At 40.1% G+C, this 22993-nt stretch overlaps 1 protein-coding gene across 2 annotated transcripts; it reads right to left on the bottom strand.

The window, feature by feature from the left end:
• Positions 151-22259, bottom strand: PUS7 (pseudouridylate synthase 7 (putative)). 2 transcript variants are annotated; one of them, XM_021384567.1, is made up of 18 exons: positions 22142-22259; positions 21144-21380; positions 20356-20427; positions 19281-19754; positions 17398-17482; positions 17182-17283; positions 15762-15906; positions 11962-12073; positions 10547-10624; positions 8776-8904; positions 8385-8510; positions 8060-8121; positions 7469-7629; positions 6469-6595; positions 5441-5542; positions 2854-2983; positions 1729-1820; positions 151-1023 (listed from the first exon to the last, which is right to left on the bottom strand). In XM_021384567.1, exons 4-18 carry the CDS (start codon positions 19640-19642, stop codon positions 887-889), a joined length of 1950 nt encoding a protein of 649 aa, XP_021240242.1. In that variant the 5' UTR covers positions 19643-19754; positions 20356-20427; positions 21144-21380; positions 22142-22259; the 3' UTR covers positions 151-886. The 2 variants fall into 2 exon arrangements, with proteins under 2 accessions (XP_021240242.1, XP_021240243.1); XM_021384568.1 differs by having other exon boundaries at positions 21234-21380.

The raw sequence follows: 22993 nt of genomic DNA, 5'->3' as shown, positions 1-22993 counted from the left end.
TAGCGGCGGCCTCCCTGCCGGACGGCTCTGCGGGGAGCTGGTGGCGCTCACGCCGGGAAACCGCTCGCCTGGTTCAGGAGCCGGCAGCGGCCAGGCGTTGTCGGGCTGAGCCCGTACCCCGTCCTCAGAGCGCACGGAGCAGGGACCACCTTCCGTTTGCGGGCTTTTATTCACACAAGCAGCACGAATTCCCGATTTGGCTTAGAATTGTTGAAAACGCAGCACAGCTGCCGCTGTAGAACAGCCTCGCTCTGTCTCCCAGCAGCAGCCTGGCTCAGCCAGGACAGAGCGAGGCACTACGGACTGACACACAGTTCTTCCTGGTTAACTTATTCCCAGTACCTCTTCTTGGCACAGGTAGTGGCAAAGCTGGAAAATGCACACATTTTCCACAGAAGAAGACCTTGGCTAATAAAAACAGCTGTGCCTTGTGACAGCACACAGCCAGCCTTGCTGACTGCAGCAGCTTCTTGGAAGCAAATACCATCAGTATCTTCATTCAGCTGGAACTAATTTTCCTAAATCTGTAATTTAATACACTTGAAGAGACTTCAAGGTGTGCTGAGTTGATCAAAAACATTCACTGCTCACCGAAAGAGAGCAAGATGAACGTTTGTCCAGGTCTGGAGCTATAAGCCCGCTTCTCACAGATGCAGCAACACAGCTCAAGCAACCTCGTGGTCCGTTAGTTAAAAAGCACCAGTCACTAAGGCCTGTATTACATTACAACCAGCATCTTGCTAATAACTACTTAATTTAAATGCTTGCACTAATAAAAACTTAAAAAAATACAAATCTCTTACTACCACCCTTTAAAGATTTGTACAGAACATAAGTAGGAAAACACTTTATACACGTTAAAATCTAGGCCATGCTAGCAGTTCATTCAGCGTAACCAGGTAGTATTCAGCTGTGTTTGGTTCTTTATGCTTGTGTCCATTTTCAAAACTTCTCGAATTGCCATAGTAGCGTAAGTGGATGGGGGAAGGGAGAACTCCATCTTCAGTGCCCGGAATTTACCATCTATCGTAAGAGGAGAGACAAAGCAAAAAGAAAGTAAAGAACATAAGTAATGCTTATTCTGAGTACCATACAAACTGGACCAAAGTTTTCCACCACCATCCCTACGCCCATACAACAGCCTTTACCACTGCACCCAGGTCTGCAATTCACGTGCAAAGCAGAATTTTGTAAAACAACTAATATTTAACATTTTCTTTCAGCAGGAAGTGATATTCTAAGTGTTCATCAGAAATGAGATGGTCAGTTCTGTTAGACTGAATTCCTACCCTCTCTTCTTTTTTTTTTTTCTGGGAAGTACTGTCAAAAGACCTTGTGATCAAAGTTACTTGAAAGATTTACATTGAATTCTGTTAAGTATCTGAGTGGTCTGTTATGCTCAGCACAGATATACACTCAAGCATACAAATAATTTGTGGCTCACTTCGACTTTTTTATGCATCCCATAGATTTATTGCTAGATGTTTATTTGATGGTACAGAGGTCTGTAAGAAAACGTAACAACCAATACAGATTGCTGGAACAATTGCTCACACTCTTGAGAAATAAGGGTCCTTATTTACACACCTAATTTGGATAGTTTCAGTACCATTGTTTAGCAGTGTTATTAAATGAAGCTCTTTTAAAGAACTTTCAACAGGTAGCAGTTTAAAGCAACAGTCAGATCAACCTTCAGTTTTGCAAAGATCAGCAAACACACTAATTTACCTGTAGGAAGAACTGGTAAAGGTTTTCCTTCCAGCTTATCCAAATCTGTTGTAAATAACGGGATTCTAGGATCATCATATGCAACGACTTCCCTATGTAACATACATAGGATTTATTATTACAATTATTCAAATTCTGCAGTTACAACAATACAACTGAGATGGAATTATCTATTAAATTAGGTAAGATGGTACTTGCAATAACTGATAAAGCTTTATGTACAAAACTTGCCTCTGTTGTGATAAAGATTATCACAAAATAATGAACTAGTGAGACATTTCTTTGCATAATTCATCTCTTTCCTCCCATGGAGTATCAGGATTTCCAGCTATACAAGAAGTATAGTTTATGAAATTATGGAGAGAATGTTGTCAACTCTGAGAATACTTGAAGGCTTTTATTTTTCTTTCCATTTTGAAGAAACCTCTCTAAAACTTTTAGAATATCTACTTAAGCATTTTCAGTGTATTCATGTAATAAAAACTATTCAATATGCAATGACTAGGCTGAAAAGCAACTGGGAAGAAGGTAAGCTTTAAATATTGGTAGTAATTGAGGTAAAATTCAAATATTTGAATTTTGTCTCCCTTCCAAACCCTCTATTTTTTTTCAGTGTATTAGTGATAAGTTTCTCTGAACATTTTTACAGTCACCTGTTTAAAAGGTATTTATTCAGTTGCTATGTGACAACTAGGTGGTTGTCACTAATAATAATGATGTAGTACATTTATGTGACAGAAACCTTTCTGACCGACACTGTTGATTGGAGACCAACTTTCTCATACCAGGATTACAAAAAATAACTGTTTTGAATATTATCTATCATGCTTTCACCATCAACTTGAATAATTACGCAGTGTTTAGGCAAGCCCTTGCAAAGGAGGGTAGCAACTAGACAGATGTCTTGACACTAATACATTACAAAACCAAAGGACCAGTGAAGAAATAAGACTATGATTCAACTTCAACTGTGTGAAAAATGTGAGAAAAATGCGCAAAGATTTCTCCCTACCTATGCTTCGTTCTACGTCTGTATGTTGTAGGTTAATTAGGTTCTTACTTAGTCATCCCACATATAGTCTATGCTCTCAATTCACATGCAAGTTCCTTTGTCCTCCTACTTACCAACTGACATTCTGAGGTCGGATGATAATCTTTCTGTATGCTCCAGAAAGTGAATAGTCTCTGATTTTATGCCTCATGTTGTTGATGTCAAGATTGTCAGCTACTAGCATTTCCTTGTAGGCTTCTCCAACTGGAAGAAGATATTTAATCAGAGAACATAGTGCAGCTGATTGAAATGGGCTGTTTTCATAGAGCACTCCCTCCTTTATGTGTATTCTAATAGTTGTCAGAGTATAAGGGTTAAACGTAAGACAAAAGTTTAACATTATTTAGTACAAACTTTATTAACTACAATACTTTCTTATACAAACTGGTTAATAGAGGCAAGTAACCAAGAAAGAATCTTTCCTAACAAATCAAAATTTAAGCTGAAAACAAAACTCAGAAAATAATTTACTAACATTTCACTAGCATCTTACATACACTTTCCAATTATCTAAACTTCAGAAAACTAATCTCAGATATATGGAGTTTGGAAAAAAAAAAAAAGACCAGAAACGGCCGAACTACTGCTTGTTCTCTGTCTTTGAAAAAGCAGAGACTGAAAGAGTTAGGAAAGCCATCTGAAAAACTTAGCAAAAGGTATCATTAAGTAGCTCTGACACTGCCAAAACAATGAGTAACTATTACAGTCTCATATCCCCAAGAAAGGGTGTATGTATATACACCTAGGACAGATGGGGCAGCAATGGAAACATAAGAATACATTGCAGTTAAAATGCTCTAGTTTTACAGCACAATTACCAGCATAACCAGGGAAGTCCCAACCAGAATAAATTAGCCTTCTTGTGGGAAGGAGGAGCTGGAATTCACCCCCCACCATGTCTGTGGACAAGATCAAGCTAAGGGAGCAGTCAACAATCTCAAGGGCAGGACTGCCATTCAGATGGACCTAGGCAGAGGCTAGATGACTGGGCCAAGATGAACTCATGAAATTTGTTAAGGACAAAGTCCTTGTACCACAGTATCACAGAATCATAGGGGTTGGAAGGGACCTCAAGAGATCACCAAGTCCAACCCCCCTGCTAAAGCAGATACCCTACCAGTAGGTCACACAGGTAGGTGTCCAAACAGGTCTTGAATTTCTCCATAGAAGAAGACTCCACAGCCTCTCTGGGAAACCTGTTCCAGTGATCTGTCAGCCTTACTGTAAAAATAGTTCTTCTGCATGTTTGAATGGAACTTCCTATGCTCCAAGCTTTAGGCCACTGCTCCTTGTCCTATCACTACACGCCACCGAGGAGAGCCTGGCTTCATCCATTTGCCTCCCACCTCCCTTTAGAGATCTATAAACATTAGCCAGATTCCCCCTCAGTCTTATTTGCCTCAGACTGAACAGACCCAGGTTACTCATCCCTTCCTCATACAGGAGATGCTCCAGGCCCTTAATCATCTTTGTGGCCAATGCTAGACTCCTCCTAGGAGATCCCTGTCTTTTCTGAACTGGGTAGCCCAGAGCTGGAAACACAGTACTCCAGATGTGCCCTCACCAGGGCAGAGCAGAGGGGAGGATCACCTCCCTCAACCTGTTGGCCACGCTCTTTTTAATGCACCCCAGGAGAGCACCTAGGAATGATTAACTCCTTGTGATGATAAAAGACTAGAGAGCAACTTTACTGACAGTTACTTCGGAGTCCCAGGGGAAAGGAGGCTCACAGCAACAAAATCTAAGAGTATAGTAGGCTGTGTCAACAGGAATGTAGCCTGTAGCTACACCAAGAAAAACAATTACTGCCCCTTACTGGGCTCTTATTAAATTCCACTTGGAACAGCGTGTCCAGTTGCAGGTGTGAGTACAAAGTAGGTTCTAATGAACTAGAATGAGTACAACTGAGGGCCACTCAAATGGCCAAGAGTTGTATCACATACCTTGTGTGGACAATCTGAAAGAACAGGGCTTCTTTAGCTTAGAGAAGATTCAGAGGAGACCTGAGACACTATTTGTCCTTGGAAAATTCAGCCCTGACAGGACAAAGCCCTGAAGAAGTTGGCCTGAATACCAGACGGTCTCCTGAGGTCACAGAAGTCAATCAATCATAGAAATGGTTCTATGACTGTCCCTTACTAACAACACAGTTCTCCAAATGAATTGCTGAATTTATTCAATTAAAAACAATTTTGATGCAATACACTTTCTATACAAGAGCTGAAAGATGAAAACATGTGTTAACATTTAATTAAACCAGATCTGTTTTTTCTTCCCAACTTCAAGTTTTTGGGTTACATATTCTGTAAGTTTGGCTTGTTTCCTAATTTTACAAAATTAAATGCATATACTCTTTAATGAGCTTTTCACTACTTTTTTTCCTTTTGCCATGATAAATCATTTTGCCTCAGTAGAAGCCTTCAGGAAAAGCTATTTGTTAAATAGAAATATGAAACAGATATATATTGAATGAAACAAACTACCATGTAAGATATTATCAAAATGGGAGAGGCTGACAGTAGCATATCTACTACTAGAGCACAGCTCTGAAACAGTTGATTTTTAACAGTCAGGAAGGCTGTGTAGATTTCATCTTCTTTTAAGAGCTATCTTAAAGCAGATCTACAGCTTCACAGTCATTATGTAAATTAACAGACTTACTTTTATGCTTTGGATATATAACATCAAATCCAGGTAATGGCATCACTACATCGTGGATGGTGTAGTTATGAACATCTCCTTCTTCAATGTGTACAGCTGTGGCTACAGTCAGGACAGAAAAAGAAAGAGACTCTAGTTACAGCTAGATTAGCCAAATTTTCAATGAATCATTTGATTAAAACAAGCCTATTGTGGGGGAGAGTAACCACTGCATTTTTATCTCCACTAATAGACAATATTTCAAGGAAAAGAAATAAGTCTTCAAGGGTATTACAAGCAGAATCACGGCCTAGTTTCCAATGACTTTTAAAGCTGAATGACACAAAGACTGCTAGATGAACAATCTCCTAGCCAGACATCAGGCTTACATGAAGGAGAAGTACTGCATATGCTCTCATTGCATCAAAATGTCAGTGAAAATTCAAGTAAACAAAGCTTTGATTGAGTCTCTGCTTTATTAGACGCTATCACATAATGGCCTGGGTGGGAGGGAACGTTAAAGACCACCTACTTCTAACCTCCCATCCATGAGCAGGGTTGCCAGCCACTAGGTCAGGCTGCCCAGGATCACATCCAACTTGGTCCTGAATGCCTCCACAGATGGGGCATCCACAGTCTCTCTGGGCAACCTGTTCTAGCACCTCACCACACTCTGAGTAAAAAATTTCTTCCTAACATCTAACCTAAGTCTACCCTCTTTTGGTTTAAAGCCATTCCCCCTTGCCCTACCACTATCAGACTGTATAAAAAGTCAGTCCCCTCTTCTGCTTTTAAACCCCCTTCAAGTACTGGAAGGCCACAATGAGGTCTCCCCAGAGCCTTCTCTTCTACAGGCTAAACAAGCCCAACGTCCTCAACCCTTCTTCACTGGAGAGGTGCTGCAGCCCTTCAGACATCTTCGTGGCCCTCCTCTGGACCCGCTCCAACAGTTCCACATCCTTCCTGTACTGGGGGTCCCAGGCTGGGACACGTTTACCAATGTAAATAAGGTTTCCTGTGACTAAAGCATTCGCAACATCCTCCTTTACCTCCTTTAAGTGTGAGATCTCCTGGTACAGCTTTAAGCCCATATTCTTCTATTCTCTTGCTCACCATATTGTTCCACACATAACTCTGGTAGCTATGAATATACATTAAACGATTATTTCTTGGTATCTGGAGGTTAAAAAAAAAGTGAAGAAATTAGAAATATGTATTTTTCGGACTTTCTTTTAATCATAGCCCAAAAATGCATACATTTGAAGCATTACCTTCTCCAGCAACAGACCTAGCAAAATAATTTCTTGGTATACAGACTTTTAAAAAAAAATATTTGCAATTTGGAAAAAGGGTATGTAAAGAAATAATGCCTTTGTACATTTGAAATCCATACACACACAAAAAAGTGTTTAAATTAAAACTGAGAAGCTACACCTTTTTTTTTTTTTTAATTGAACAGCTCAAAGCCACAAAGCTGTTATAAAACGCTGAATTCATACTCGAGCTCCTGAAATGCTTAAGTAAACTTTGCAGATGTTAAGGCAGTGTTAGTCTAATTATCCTCATCATAAACAAGAAATTATTTATCAGCTCCTATCCTAGGCCCAATAATTTGCTGGTTATGAGGTATTTTCTCCAAAGATTTCTTCTTAATTACAGTACTTAAAAGTGACAGTGAATCCACCACCTCTATACAGTACTGCTTCATTAGCACTCTGTCAGTTTGATTTATACTTTTAAACTAACAGGGAAAACTCTGATTTTCTGCACCATTCTCAGATCCGTATTATACACAGCTACTGAACATAACTGTATGGTTTCCAACTTAAAGAGACTGTAGTATAAATGGGAGAGCTCATGATGTATACACCAATTAATGTCACACATTACTATGCAGCAGTACGTCAAGCAAAAAAGCTAGGATAAATGTAAAGATTTTACACAAATTTAGACTAACAGAAGCCTGATGAATGTATTTCAAATTCACTGTGATATCATAAAAAGAATATGTTTATTCCAGTAAATACCCCACAGCACTTTTACACTCACTATGCCAAATGCAGAGATTATGTTCTTCATTCCATACTTTAACAGTCCGCGTAGAAGCTGTCCTTCCACGCACCTTTTTACAGGTAGTTTTTTGAGAGCTGCTGCTGGATCTTTAGTCTTTGCCCATTCTTCTCTGCATTTTACTAAGTATCCCTTCTCAGCTAGAACAAGGATGCAAAATAAAAATATTTTAACTACACACACAAAAATTAATCCAATCTTTTGTTAAAAGAGTTGAAAAATTAATATTTCAGTCACAGTAACGGCAGAGATTAACAGAATCACTGAATATTTGAGGTTGGAGTGCTCCAAGTGCAGTCCAAACAGATTGTGTTTTAGTATGCAGATCCCTTTCCATATCCACTGCAAGAAACTGCACAGTAAGCCAAAAGAAACAGAAAGGCTGAGAACCTGAAGACTTCTCACTTGCTAAACTGGCTGAAGTTTAAATTTCAGAAGCTAAGCAAAGCTGTCCTCCCAAATGCCCTTTCAAATGAAAAGAATCAGAATCTAGAAATGGTTATTCCTCAAGATACAATTCTTTGGGGGGGGGGAGGGAAAGGAACACTTTATGTATTTCTCAGTCCTTACCTCCTGGTCGTGGTTTTAATATCAAATCCATTACTTCATTCCAGTTGTTCTGTAGAATAGCTCTAAGATCCAAACAGGAAAGTGTATTAAGAACTTACTAAATATATTTTATAATTTAGCAAACTCAACAAAATAGGTATCAGGTTTATGCAATATTAAAAGTAGTGGCGTTATGCAAAATACCTGCTGAAGCAAGATAAAAACAAGTTCTCTCATGAATCTAAAATCAAAATCGGCACATGCAACAGGATAGAAAAGCCTTTCAAGAAATAAATTAAGTTATAGAGATTAAGAGGAAAAAAAAAAGGATGGAAACACCACCTACCTGCCAATTTGATATGTAGGAACAGCTGTGGTTCCAAATCTTTGCATTCCATAGTAATTAATGAATCCAATTTCCCTGAGCGAGTTCATTGCTTGCTCTATCTGGTCATCAGTTCCTGTTATATTTCTAGCATTAAACAAACAAACAAAAAAAACCTGTCTATAACTTTTCTTAACCTTTTTAAAGGGCTTACACTATTTTAGGATCCCCAAAATAATAAAGCTCCATTAACATTATCCAACACGTATCAAATTCAATAACTTCCATGCCAATAGGATCTTTCTTCTTTGCTGTAAAAACAGATGACTGTATCTCTTTCCTGTTTGAGAGGATAAGAAAATAAAACAAAACATACCACCCTAACAGAATTATCTAAATACTAACACATTACCTGAGAACAACAGTGAAATGGTTCCCTTGCAGTTCTCCTAATTTCAGAGGATGATTCTTGTAACTGAAATTTCCTAATTTAAAGTTCATCAAGCATTTATTCAAATGAGCGAGTCTTTGTGCAGTGATTCTGAAAAAAAAGAAACAGACCAACAGTGACCATCCTGTTTAGAAAAGCAGGCAAGTTAAAGAAATATAACAATGCCATCATTTCAAAACAAAAAGCAGTGAGTCATGTTTCTGCCTTTTTAGTCAAAGAATTTTTACGTGACGTCTAAAAGAAAAGATAATTCTTAAGGCCTGCTTATTCAAGACAAAACATGTACTGTGACAAAACTGTTCATACTGTCTTCATATTTATGTTAGTGTATGCGCTCAAAAAAAAGTTGTAATATTGAAGTATAACATACCCTACACCACAAGCGTAACTCTTCTTTACACTGTGAATGTACTCAAGACAGCACAATCTTAATTGAGTAATTAGCAACTGTGTAAGCTCAGTGGAAACGAAGGAGCATGAAGTCTAACCTGTCACTGATTTCTGTCACTTTTCTTGTTAGCGTTTTGAGAAAAATGTCCTGTTCTTTGCATCACAGAGCTGGCTCTTTGACACTTCTACTAAAACTTACACCAAAATAGGTAAGTTTATCAAACAGTACGGCCAGTGCACTCAGCTCAGAGTGCCTCAGATCAGTAAGCTCTCCTTCCCCACTCCACCTGCCTCCAGTGCTCTACAGGAGAGTTTGGTACTGAACGCTACTGAACACCACCAGAATCAGCAGGTTCCTTGCTCGTAAGCTGCCCATGCTTACAACAGGCTGAGCTCTTGGACGCAATGTTAAAAGGAAACAGAACAGGACCTGAGATGGCTACACAAGTTCAGTTAATTGCCCACCGATAGGTAAGCCTGCTTTCAGAAATTAAAATCTGAGGCTTCTCACATGATTCACAAATTAATAATTCCCTTTATATGTGCAAGCGTATGCACATGCAAACCACTGGGAGAAAAACTACCAACAATGAAGTAGCGAATGAGTTCCTTTTAAGAAGGACTTGATCAAGTTTCTGGCATTTAAACCTCCGAATTCCTCCTCTTGAGGAGAATGGTTCTGAAAGAGCTGTAAAAAGCAACAGAGGCAGAATATTCTAGCAGCTAAACAGATATTGTAATACATGGCTGTGAGGCATCCTCAGTTACTGATGTAGCGCTAATTTCAAGTGCCTAGGAACCATGTAATTATCTTGGAGTATGCCAAAATAAATTTCATTATGGGAGTAGATTAAGGCAGGAAAAATTTCCTGTCTTTTTCCTACCCTTCTGGCTACTCCCAGATGGGAAAAGGCAGTGGTTAGCCTTCTCTGGAGCTGTTCTGAAAGTTCAGTGAGAAAGGAAACAGGATTGCAACTGGAGGAAGGGGAAACAAAGGCCAGGATGGAAATGAAACAATTTCCATCGCTGTCATTCTGCTTTGCTGCTGTTGCATGAGGGTCACGTAGTGTAGGAGCACATAGAGGCAAGTTGGGCCACTGCCTCAGCCTGGTATGTATATTCACATGTGCCCAGCCTCTGACTCAGGACACTACTGATGGAAAATATTAGCAATCACCACGGAATAAAAAAAGGGATTGTAGAATCTTCATTAACATGTGGCTCCAGTACTTAGCAAGATCAGGACATGAATCTGCCACTCATTAGGTGCGTACTGAGTCTTAGGATTTTAGTGAGGTAGTCAAGTGATACGCGTGCAAACACTCCAGTGCAATTCACTTACCTAAGAACAGCAATTTCTTGAACTGTTATAGCCCTTTTGTCTTTAGTTCCCATGTAAGAAAATATGTTTGGCTTCACTCTTAAAGGCAACAGTGAAAGATATTAAAACTATGACAGCAGACAGAGATTTGACATAGTTTTCAGCATGATCACCTAGAATTACTATTTTATATGAAAAATATGAATTTTATATTAAAAATAGAACATACACATATATAGGTAGATGCAGCCTAGTTCCGGGAAAGAAAATGCAATTTCACACTCCTGAATATGTGTGACATTACCTAAGTTATCTCTAAGTACGTAAAACACAGGGAAACCTTCCAGACAGATTCACTTCTAGCACAACTATGCTTTCGAACTACAAGACTTCAAACACTTCCTTACATAAATGCACTCAGTTCACAAAGGTGTAGTAATCACTATCAAAAAAATAAATAATTCACAACACATTCATTTCTTCCTTAAACTTCCAATAGCATGTCTGCTTGAGTAATATGCCTGCACATTATGTGAGAATATAGGAAGTTAATTTAAAGATTGTTCCATTTCTCTCCTCAAGAAGAAAATTTCCTTTCCTTCCCTCTGTTTCCAGTTATTCCATCAGTGGGCACCAGATGGTAGCAGGATTGCCACTGCGTATATATTTCCACCAAACTACACCTGCAATAGTCTCTTCTTATGTAGAAATACTAGTATTGCATGGCATAGAGGCTGAAGCACAAACATTTACTTTGGGACAGAAACAATGAAGAGGAGTGAAAAAGCAGGCAATAAATCACTGAATTGACCAAATTTAAAAATCTTTCATCTGTAATTCATTATGTTCCCATCATGCCTTTTACAAATCTTCTTGTTGCTGCACTTGACGGGCTGAAAGGAACTTAGACTGTGTTTGTCTAGAGAAATTAATACACAGAACTACAGATTATCAATCAGTGCTTAGGAACAAATTAACATAATATCACAACAGTATATGACACATGCTCATAACATACTTTTATGTATACATATACATATATATACATATACATATATATATATGCACACACTTGAAACAAATAGCTTTTAAGTTATTTTAATTGAGGCTATGGGCCACCTTGCCTTTCTCCAATCAGCCCATTTGAATTGCAGGCTTCTTTGCCATTGAAATAATGGTAGAGTCTTTTAAATTACTTGAGATCACTTGGCCCTCTCCTTCTGAAACTTAAAGTTACAAATTCGATATTCTAAAAAAAAAAAAAAAAAAAAAACTTTTTTTTTTCTTTTTTAAAGAAAAAACTTTGAGTAAAGAGTAGACAACAGTAACCACTTGTGTTGCTCTTACATTACCCCCAGGCATTACATTTACGTTAACACGAAACAGGCAGAGGGAAGTCTGCATGCTAGACAAGTTGACAGAAACAACAGTCTTACCTTAAAAATTTTGATAGGACATTAATGGCATCCATAGTATCCTTGTTCTCCTTGTACAGTACAAAATGGCAGTAGCTTCCCCTGGATTTTGGCCAAGAGTGTTTTCTTGGATCTTTAAAAACAAAAGGTTAAAGTGTTAAAAGCGTCTCTTTTTAACTATTTCAATGAATACGGTTGCCATTGCAGCTTCATTTAAAACAAATACACAATAATCAGTTTCTGATCATTTCCATCTGCTTTAAAAAAAAAGAAAAATTAAATATTGACAGTAAAAGCCACAAAGCACACTGAAAAGTACATTCTCCCCTTCCACTGTAAATTGTAAATGTAAATTTCTGTTTAATCAATCCTGTAACCTAGAAAGGCTCGAATGAACCGGTGAGTTCCTTGTCATGAAACTAGCTAAAAAAGATCCCCATGTCACTTGAGTGCCATCTCATCCGATTAAGCTCTTCAAAAACTTTATCATTATTCCGACTTTCAGCCAGTAAAATAAAAGCCACTCTAAATTTCATCTAGCGTCTAATTAAAAGATGAGGACCACTGGAGAACTGTTCGTATGAAGACTACAGTATTATTTATTATTATTATTTAGTATGCAGACAGTAAATATGTTTAAGCTTCATTAAACTTTTTACCAAAAGACAGCTCTTCTTGCCTTTTTTTTTAAAGAAAGTACCATCTACACAAATACTTCTCTTAAAATTTCTCATGCTATAGTTTGAAATACTATACACGCAGTTTTTAATCACTTAAAAATTATTCCAATGACTGCCTTGTAGCATCGAATCTTAAGCAAAGTCCTCCACTGCAGACACCATACAGTTTGCTAGAACATAAATTCAGTCAAAAGCCTGTTGAGATCTCACGCTGCTGCTGGTCTACTTGTGAGCCACCACTGTTCTTAAGCACACTCAGCGAAATCCTGCATTTAGCTTGAAGAGCAAGATACCTCCATGAAGAACTCATTAATAAAAGAGACGAGAGGAAAACAGAGCAGTTCACAAGGAAAGTCTTCTCCCTCCAGAACAGGTCTTCTTATTTAACCAATCTATCTTGCACACAGTCATTGCGACACCCTCCAAGAAGGGAACCCTTATCAGGATTAGACTAAAAGTTCTCTACACAATACACCAAGACACTCCCCAGCTCTGGGCATGACAGCCACAGGGTGCCTGTCCCCACACTGCCTGCCGTGCTGATTACTGGAAGGCTGTAGCTATAGTCCCAGTATTTAACCATTCCTCACCCAATACATCAAGGTATTCAATCAAGAAGATGGGCTGGAAGGGTAGCCTGCGTTCCTTATTGCTATTTTCCAGAGTCATGTTACATATTTCACAGTAAAATCATATTTCCAAGCCTTTTTCCAAATCTTTTCCTGCAACTTGAAGGCTAGAAGCTCTTTGTTAAGATCAGGATGTATGATACATAAAGTTGTATAAATCTGGAAATTGGGTTTTGAAATAGAATGCTGAAGGGTAAAGTTTAGGCTTAAAGAAATCAAAGGGAAATCTACCATAGATTTCAAACAGTATCATCAATCCTGATAATTCACATCACTTATCACGGGCAGATCTTTTCTGCACTGAATGGCTACTGACTATCCTGCACTAGCAAAAAAAGCAGTAGCACATGCCCAATTCTTGGCTGTTTCTGGGAATTTTAAACACTACTTGTATGTAGATTGTTTTGGGTTTAACTTCGTTTTGTTTTAGAACTGTAACTAGTTTGGCCAGTCTTATCACAATTTAGGAGGTCATAATGGTTGGCATTTCATTTTGTTAGCATGAAATGTCAACATCTCTTACCTGTTGCAGTTCTGACCTCTGTCCCAATGCATAGCATAAAGAGCACAAAAGAGTAGCATTTAATTTTTAGACTGTCAAAGGGTTTTTAAAGGTGAACATGCAGGTTTATGGTTATGGGGTTGTTTATGCTTTAGAGCATCCAACAGTTAGGTGGTGGATGACAGCAATTTAGACAGTTATGCAATGGAATCGTGCAGAGGCAAACGGTGAACATATGGAAAGCTTCGATCGGAGACACAACAAACTTCATTTGTGAACGATGATGGAACAGCAATTTACTGACAATTTAAAGTATCTTGGGTGTGAACTTACTATAGACACGAAGTAACTTCTAATTTTAAGATTTTAGGAAGCTATTTTTGCTAATTGTTTACATTACAAACAAAAGTAATCAGATATCTCTCAGCTAAGTGTTACACATTTCTGAAGTGTTTCTGCCTGGGGAACCCACTCAGGACTGAGAAGTGTTGGTGGCTATATAAACATGGAAGACACACAATCCTGACTAAAAGCAACTTGCAGTCAAAACTCGCATTCATTAGCACTTACACACACCCACTGAAACTGCACACATCTCCACCAACGTGCACAGGTGGCTGTGGCATCACAACTTAGGAGGCCAAGTTTAGATAGATGATGCTCCTTGGCATCACAAGATGGTGCTCCAGATAATATTTTACTCCTAGAGATACATCACTAAGTTCTTTTCAATGTATTCCAAATTACTTGAATTCTTCTATACGGTATTTGTTAAATCAGACTGACCGAATAAATAAACGAACTCAACTGTAACAATGGTTAAAGAATATATGCAAGCAGAAGGGAAAGGTGAAGGTAAAAACATTACAAACTGACGGACGAGAAAACTGGCTGAGGAGAATTTTGTGCTGGTAAGTATACATATCCATGCATAATGCATGCAAATATACACATTTTCTAAATGATTAAACAAGATACGCAACATGTTATAATTTGTACCAATAAACGTACAGCATTCCTGCACTCACTTAATAAAAGTCTTAGAAGTAATAACTAAATTGAATGCGGAGATGGTCTTATTTCAAATTTTAAATTATCCTATTTCCTTGTCTTTTCCTTTCTCCATCTCCTTCATCTTTAAAATGAAAGGGCTAGGTTTACATATTACATCACTTACAAAAGGTTGAAATGAAATAGTAATCAATCAGTTCAAATCAAATCTTAATAATAGTTAAATATCTTAATAACAGTTAAGTGTCCAAAACTGCATTTAGACAACTCTCCCAACTTGCAGGAGGAACAAAGTAATAGTAACATTAAAAAAAAAATGTAGAACACACAAATTTATCTCCCACAAGTAAGACAAGATTTGGTAAGACTGAAGAAGTGGATAATACTGCATTTTGAAAATCTTTCATTACTTCTATTACTCCAAAACTGTGACTATAATCAGTATAGACAATCTTCTGAAAATAAAATTTGCCTTGAAAGCAGAAGTAGCCTTATAACTGAAACTATCTTAAAGGTCACAGTAAATACTCTTCTATGATGTCTATATAAACAGTAACTGAGAAAACAAAACATCTCTAATCAAGTCACTGAGAATTTTGTTATGAATTTTCAATTCAGGATTACACCGAGTACATTTCAGCTGCAACCACAATGCACATTTACATTTCCAGGCAAGTTCATGAAAGCCCACTTCGAACAATACACAGAGTAAAGCCTCTATTTTTCCTATTTTCATTGTAATAGCAAAATATCCTCTTGCTTCTAACATAATTGCACTTGATTAATGATTTTGAAAGAAAAATGAGTAAAAAAATTAAATTGTAGATACTTGTTGTGTTTCTAGTTATTTTAGATGCACAGTATCAGTACAAACAAGCCAGACTACATTAGGATGTACACTCCATGTGAAGCACTTTCTAATGATGTAATTTTTTATTTTAAATTTTCAGATTTATTTTAGCATTTACTTTACCCAACTGCTGTGATACTGAAACTCACTTGCCAGCGCTTTTTTCCCAGCAGCATGATAGGCAATAATGTATTTTTTTCCGTCTCGATCTTCTGTTTTAGTCTCCAGTCCAGGAAACAAAGATTTAACAGCTTGGTGGATAACTGTTCTTTTTTCTTTAGTGTCTTCAATGACCTGTGTTGAAACACAGGCGTGCACAAACAAAATTAAATAACACAAAAGGAAAAGGACTCCTCCAGATTTAAAGTTTTGCATGGTTAAAAAAAACCTATTGAATCACACCAAACTACTGAATAGGTGCACTTTAAAAAGTCTGGCCTAATCATTAGTTTGAAAAATAATAAAATCCTACAAATCCCAGAAAGCCAAAAATTTTCAAGACTAATTCCCCAATTTTGACCTTAGTAAAATTCCCTGTTCTAGCAACAAATCTGGCAAAAAAAAAATTTCTACATGAAAAAGAAAAAAAAAATGACAAGGTAAGATTACTTGGAGATTACGTAGCCTAAGATCACCTAGCCTGGAGAAGAGAAGGCTCTGAGGGGACCTTATAGCAGCCTTCCAGTACCTGAAGGGGGCCTACAGGAAAGCCGGGGAGCAATTTTTTATAAGGGCATGCAGCAACAGGATGAGGGGAAATGGCTTTAAACTGGAAGAGGGCAGATTTAGACTAGATATTAAGAAGAAATTCTTTACTGCAAGGGTGGTGAGACACTGGCACAGGTTGCCCAGAGAGGTTGTGAATGCCCCCTCCCTGGAAGCAGTCAAGGCCAGGCTGGATGGGGCTTTGAGCAACCTGCTCTAGAGGGAGGTGTCCCTCCCTACAGCAGGGGCTTGGAACTAGATGATCTTAAAGGTCTCTTCCAAACCCAAACCATTCTATGATTCTATGATTACTTAATATGTTAATGCTTCTTTGAAATGATCAGACCTAATCCTATTCTATTATCTAACTCAAATTCAGCAGCTGTTCTTCAAAAATATGGAATATTTGACTATTCAGAAACACGAAGCTTTATTTTGTACTTCGTTTATACTTCTTGTTACAGAATACCAAGTTTAGCCTCTTTTCTATTAAATTACTAAACAGTGGCCTTTGAAATAATCTTTTTATCAGGATGGATGTTTTTTTGATACTTCTCAAATAAATATCTTACAAAACACTGCTAGACAGAGAAACAAAACACTGCAAGAAAATGTTAACACTGCAGAAATTAAGACATGTTTGAATTCAGGTGTCCCACTGAAATCTAAATAACTACTCACGTGCATAAATTTGAGTGTCTGTAATGCTTTAAAGAATTGCATCCTAAGTTAGCAACATTTCAGCATTAGCTGCTGCAACATCACGTTCAAGCTGCTCTCATACCTGACACGCATTAGAAAGGTCATAATTTCCACTCGCTCTTATTCCCTCCCCACAAATTTCATACCATTTATTCATTTTACCTCTATGGCTACACTAGTTTCCTTATTCTTAAGAAGCTGAAGCTCCTCTAAACGCTGTTTGTCTTCATCTGACAAAACGGTGAATGTTTCTTCCGACGGGTCCTGACACATATCGAAGGGGGAAAAACAAACATCCAGTAACCCACATGAAACAAGTTTCATTCTCTTCATGTTTTTGCACATTCGCTGTTACCGAACCTTTAACACACAATTTACCTCATCATCCACTGGAACAGTGAAGTCATCCAAATGGCTCACGCGTCCATCTTTGCCTATTTCGTGAACAACGAAGTCTGAGTACCTGATGGGAAAAAAAGCACAGGAAAACTGCACTTAAAAAAAAGAAATTCCACATCACAGAATCCTTTCCTAAGAAACTGTATGTTTGTAGAATTCATTCAAGGGTCCGCAAAAGAAACTTCAGCTATGAGAAAACTGTACCTATTCCAACCCCTCAGAATATACCAAGAAGCAGAAAGTGTAAGATAACTAAACAAAGTAGATGTTTGCAGATATCCAGCAGGTGCTGTAGTTACCTGCTAACAATTAAGACTATTACTTTGCTACAACTTAAACACAAATGCATTAACTGTAGGTTAGGAGTTCAGTATAGTTTCCAACAACCTGCTGGACAAAATACATGTTAGCCATTCTCTAAGGAAAGCGGGACGAATAGAGCTCTGTTTCATACGTTCAGCTGTAGAGAACACTTTCCAAAATAAGCTATTCTGCATCCTCTGTCATAGCAACAAAAAAATGGACTACCATGTTTTGGATTGAGTCACTATGCCCAACAATGAAAAATCCTAACTTCAAAGGAGTTGAGACGCTCTACGTTGCACCTGCTACATTATTTTTAAGTAGCAACCACTTGTAACAAAAAAAAAAACATAAGTTTATAAATGTATGAATGTTAAAAGTTTTTAAAAAAACTTCACCATGGGAATGTCTCTACAGCACCCCTCCAAGCCCATGTTTCTACATGCACCGTGCTTTTGTGGAGCCATACATCTTATTGGCAGAATTCCTTCCTTAAGAGTGTTCTGTATCCTCTCTCTCATTATCTGTAGCTGTCTAGACATGCTAGTGATGGTTACCATAAAATTGCTGGGATTAAGTTAATTAGAGGTGTTATAAACTGGCATCAAAGTAAAACTGCCAGTCCACAAACGTTTCTACCACACAGCTACCTCTGGCCACTTCAGTTTGAAAACTGGCAAATTTCCCAAAAGGCATTTCAGCACACACTGTGCTCACCAGAGAAGGCTTATGCTAGTGTTCAGTGCTGCACAGAAAGATTTAATACATCAAAAGTACATTTCATTTTATATCATATTACATATTTTATTATATAAAATTATCTATATGTGAAGTTAGTATTCAAAACCAAGGACTTGGTGGTGAGTAAAACAAAACTGCCTTGCTAACGATTTTCACTTCAGAGTTTTTGTATTTGCACTCAGAGTTTTATTCAAAGGTATTTAAATTAAAAACCAGAATTTTTATGGGGAAAAAAGCTACTAGTAGTCAAACCTATTATTAAGTACATAATGTAAGATCCATACCCCGCATTATAAAGCTCCCTTTTACGTTTTGTAAATTACATTACAACTGATTGGAGTATACTTTAAAGCCTAATGGACTATCTGTCAATATACACATGTAAATACTGCAGCACAAAAGTCAGGGAAAAACAAGGGAGAACTGGAGAGGGATGGCTTCAGTATTAGGATAATGTACCGCATCTTGTATCAGCACTGAAGAGTTGTGTGAAAGGCAGCTGTATCGCACAAAGTTTTATGCTGCATGCTGCTGCCACAGAGTAAGTTAAATGGCAAAGATCAGTGTAATCATCTACCTCTATCCACACTGAGCCTCCCTGTCCAGGGTTCCATTCGGTAGGAAAGAAAAATAAACCAAAACCAATCCAGAAAGATGCCAAATTAAACATTTCTTTCAATCATAGCATCATGAAAAGAAATTGATGAACCTCCCAAATGGCCGCACATAATCCAACTGCATCCCATGAATTAGAAAAGGAAAACAGAGAACAGCTGCTAACACAGGAAATTAGCATACAAAACAAGACAAAGAGTTACCTCTCTTTTAAGATTCCAGAAAATCCTTTATGACAGCTAACAAATTTAGTTATGCCAACATCGCTTTCTGTCAGTCCATGCTTCATCATGTCTGCAAAGCTCTCTGGATCTCCATCTTCATCACTGTCCTCTAGCTCCTCATCTTGCTCCTCACCTTCCTCATTGGGAATTACTTCATTTTTTGCGTCCTCAAGCAGAGATTTGTCAGGTTGTTCTGTTACAGTCTGAACACTCTGCTCAGAGTTGCTTCCTGTCTTTGAGTTCTCTGAGATCTTCTGTCTTTTAATTTCATCTGCATTAGCCGCATCATCCTCGGAATGAGGACGTTTCAAGGATACGCTATTCATTTCTACAGTTTCCATATTTAAGGCACAGTGTAGGATAGAAAGCCCTGAGAAGCAAGAATGGCTTACTTCCTCGTTTGCTTAAGAGCAAGATCAATACATAGCCTCTTCACTCCAAGGACTGTGCACCCTGCAACAGTTCAAGGAAACCATAAACTTTCTGCATTTTTTTTTTAGTTAAACATCAAGTAAAGGTGTTTTACAGCTCAAACAACATGACTTGGAAATAAAGGAGATGTTAAAGGCACTTAATGCCCACCCAAAGGCAGCATGCACATTAGACTACAGAAGAGCAGGATTCAACACTACACAATCCCTTTACCACCATCACTTTTGCCATCACAGCTGGATCCAGCCCTGTCCATGCAGACTCTGCTGTCAACAGTAATTTAGTGCCTATCAAGCTTTCTGTTCCCACGTCTTCTGCTAAACGTAACTACTCTCAATTACTTCTCGTTCTACCAAGACTTCATCTTGCCACGTTTGAGAGAGGATGGCTTGATTCCCCTTGCAAGGATTGGGAGAGGATGGCTTGATTTTCCTAAGCCTAAAACCTCTTCCTCTTTTCTATGTGCATCTGTTGTAACACACACAATCCCATACGGAGCTCAACATGGCAATAATTCAGATCAAAAGGTAACAGGGAAAAGATAACAAAATCCTTGGACGAGTGGGACAAACAAAACACAAGCAAGTGAAATGATCTATGAGAACACAGTATGACTACTTACACTGGTGGAGCAGGCTCTTCACCGGCAACTTCAGCCACCACCTTTCTGTCAGCAGAACCCAAACATCAAGGTCTGAAAAACAGAGGCAAATTTAACTCTCTTGAGAAGGCTTTCCAAGAGGAGGAAACAAACAAACCAAAAAAAGACAACCTTTCAGAGCAGACCAACAAGAAACAAGCAAAAAAATTAATGTTGCGAGGATATCATCAACTGCCCTGTGGCTGTTACAGTTGCTTCCCGCTGCCTCCACAATGGACGAAACCTACCGCATGCCAGAATTCCCCTCTCTAGAAGTGCTGACGCATATCGAAGAAAGGGAGCAGACAGCAAGCTGGAGGCACAATAGAAAGTGTGTGAGGATACAGGGAGGACTGTGAAGGAGACACTGCAGGGGATGGCTGAAGATGCACTCCTGGAAGAAGGCACATCATTCCAGAGCAGGGACACCTTGAGGAGCCCACATGGCAGCAAGGTCCTTTATTATTTTTCCAAATGCTAGACAGCAGTTTTGTTTAATTTTAAAGGATATGTTTTTAAAGGAGGACTCATGACTAAGTCATTAATCATCCTCTGCTGAGTTGTTAACTGACAGCTACTGCTAGCCACAGCTCATCTTGTTGTTGGGACTTTCCATTGTATAGCTAACATAAATGCTTTGCTTGAAATGAAGGACTGAAAAAGGAAGCTAAAGAAAGGGCAAAAAGGATATACGGAGATTTATAAACTGAAAGCTATATTCAAGGAGTGAAAAAACATGCAGAAGAAAGTAAAATAATCAAGGAATCTACCTTTAAGGAGGACACAATAATTTCAGTTTGTCCTCAAATAAAAACCTTCTCTTAAAAGTAAGGCAATTGTATCCAAGAGAAGCAATTCACCAGCATTTCCATATTCTTCCAGTATCTTCTAAACATACAGAGCCCTGGCTGAAAAGCACCGGCGGGGACAAGGCTTCTAGATGGCTCCTGAGACCCTCTGGGTGGCAAATGAAACCAAAGCGAGCACACTGAAATCCCCTGAAATACCTGCCAAGGAGATAATGACAAATCTGCTGTTTGTAAAATAGCCAACAAATGATAACAAATGGTTACAAGAACTCAGTGTCGGCCATAGATGTCCCAGTGCTGCTGGACACTGCCCACGCTCACAAGAGACTTGCAGACTGCGTCCTGCACCTGATGGAGACCAGGGCCGTGTTCTGGGGGCTGAGTTCTGAGGGCCATGACTGGAAGAAACGTGCAACGCCCACAGTGGCTGGTCACTACAGGAGAAGTCTGGCCTTCTCCTGACAGCTGAGCAGCTGCCTCAGCTCCTTCCCTCGCAAACAGGTGTTTCCATAAAAGCCGGATTCTGCACAGAGCGAGGCCGTGCAGCAGTTTCACCAGGGACAGAGATGGATCTCCTGCTACGCGCACTGGGCTGCCTGTCCCCCCGGAGCAGCACGGAGCGGCTGCTCACAGCGCGGCCCCCGTCACACAGGGCGACTCAGCGCGGCCGGCGGGCACACGCGGTGAAGCAGCAGCGCGGGGCTGGGCCCTGCGGGGCTCGGGGCCGGGAAGGCGGCCTCGGAGCGGGCGGCAGCGCCAGGCCCGGCACCGGCCCGGAAGCGGCCGGCAGCTCCCTGGGGCAGCGCCGCTCGGGCGGGAGAGCAGGCCCGCGGCCCGCGGAAGTTGGCCCGGCAGCCGGGAGCCGCGCGGAGGCGGCGGGCCGACACAGAGCCCCGCGGGGCGGCGGCGCCGAGGGAGGGCAGAGCTCCGCCCGCCGCCGGGCAGCGGGTGCCACTTACCGCACGCGGGATCGGGAGGCCGGGCCGGGCCGCTGGGAAAGCGGGAGGAGGCGCGGGGAGCGCGCCGTGCGGGCCCGCCCCAGCGCCGCTCCGCGTGTGTGAGGGCGGGCGTAGGAGGGAGGCCGGCCCCGGCACCGCCCGCGCCGCGGGCTGAGGTGAGCGCCCGCTCCTGCCATGGCGGCGCTGCGGGGCGCACTTCGGCAGCCTCGTCGTGTTGGATTCCAGTTTCCCGGGCAGCGAGCCGAGGGCAGCGGTGGTGCCCGTCAGCGCCTGTCCTTCATCTCCGGCCTGCTGAAAGTCCCTTGGCAAGTGAAAAAACAGTGCTTTGAAGCATCTAGGGGAAGCAGGCGGGAATTTACTATGAATTCCTCAAAAGTACAGCAGCTCTACAGAAGCAGCTTAATTTTCCCCCGGCCAGCTGCTGGCAGTGAGTCACCTCCGCGAGCCGCTGCCCCCCGAGCTCTCCTGCCGGCCGTGCTCACCGCGCTCAGTCCCGGGACAGGCGGTGCGAGAAGTGCCATGTCGGAGCCTGCGCCGTGCAAATCATGGGGCCATTACAGAACCACGCTATGTCTGCGCTATGTGTTCTCTGACCTTGTTGGAGTGTCGGTGTTCACCTTTCTGTTTCAAGCGGTAGTGCAAAAATCATCGTTAACTTCCACACGTATAATTTGTCTTTCCTTTTAAGACCCTTTGTAGCATATCATAATGATGGCTAATCTCGTATTTCTTCTTTGCCGCTATTAATGCCGCTCCTTAGCTGCTTCTTATTCTCTAGTCATACGTGATCCTGCCCCTCTGCTCTGCGCTGTGAGACCTCACCTGGAGTACTGTGTCCAGATGTGGAGTCCT

This window comes from Numida meleagris, chromosome 1 (genome assembly GCF_002078875.1).
Source record: "Numida meleagris isolate 19003 breed g44 Domestic line chromosome 1, NumMel1.0, whole genome shotgun sequence".
NCBI classification, from domain to species: domain Eukaryota; kingdom Metazoa; phylum Chordata; class Aves; order Galliformes; family Numididae; genus Numida; species Numida meleagris.
Note: the sequence above shows the minus strand (reverse complement) of the source record. Positions and strands in the feature narration are given on the sequence as shown.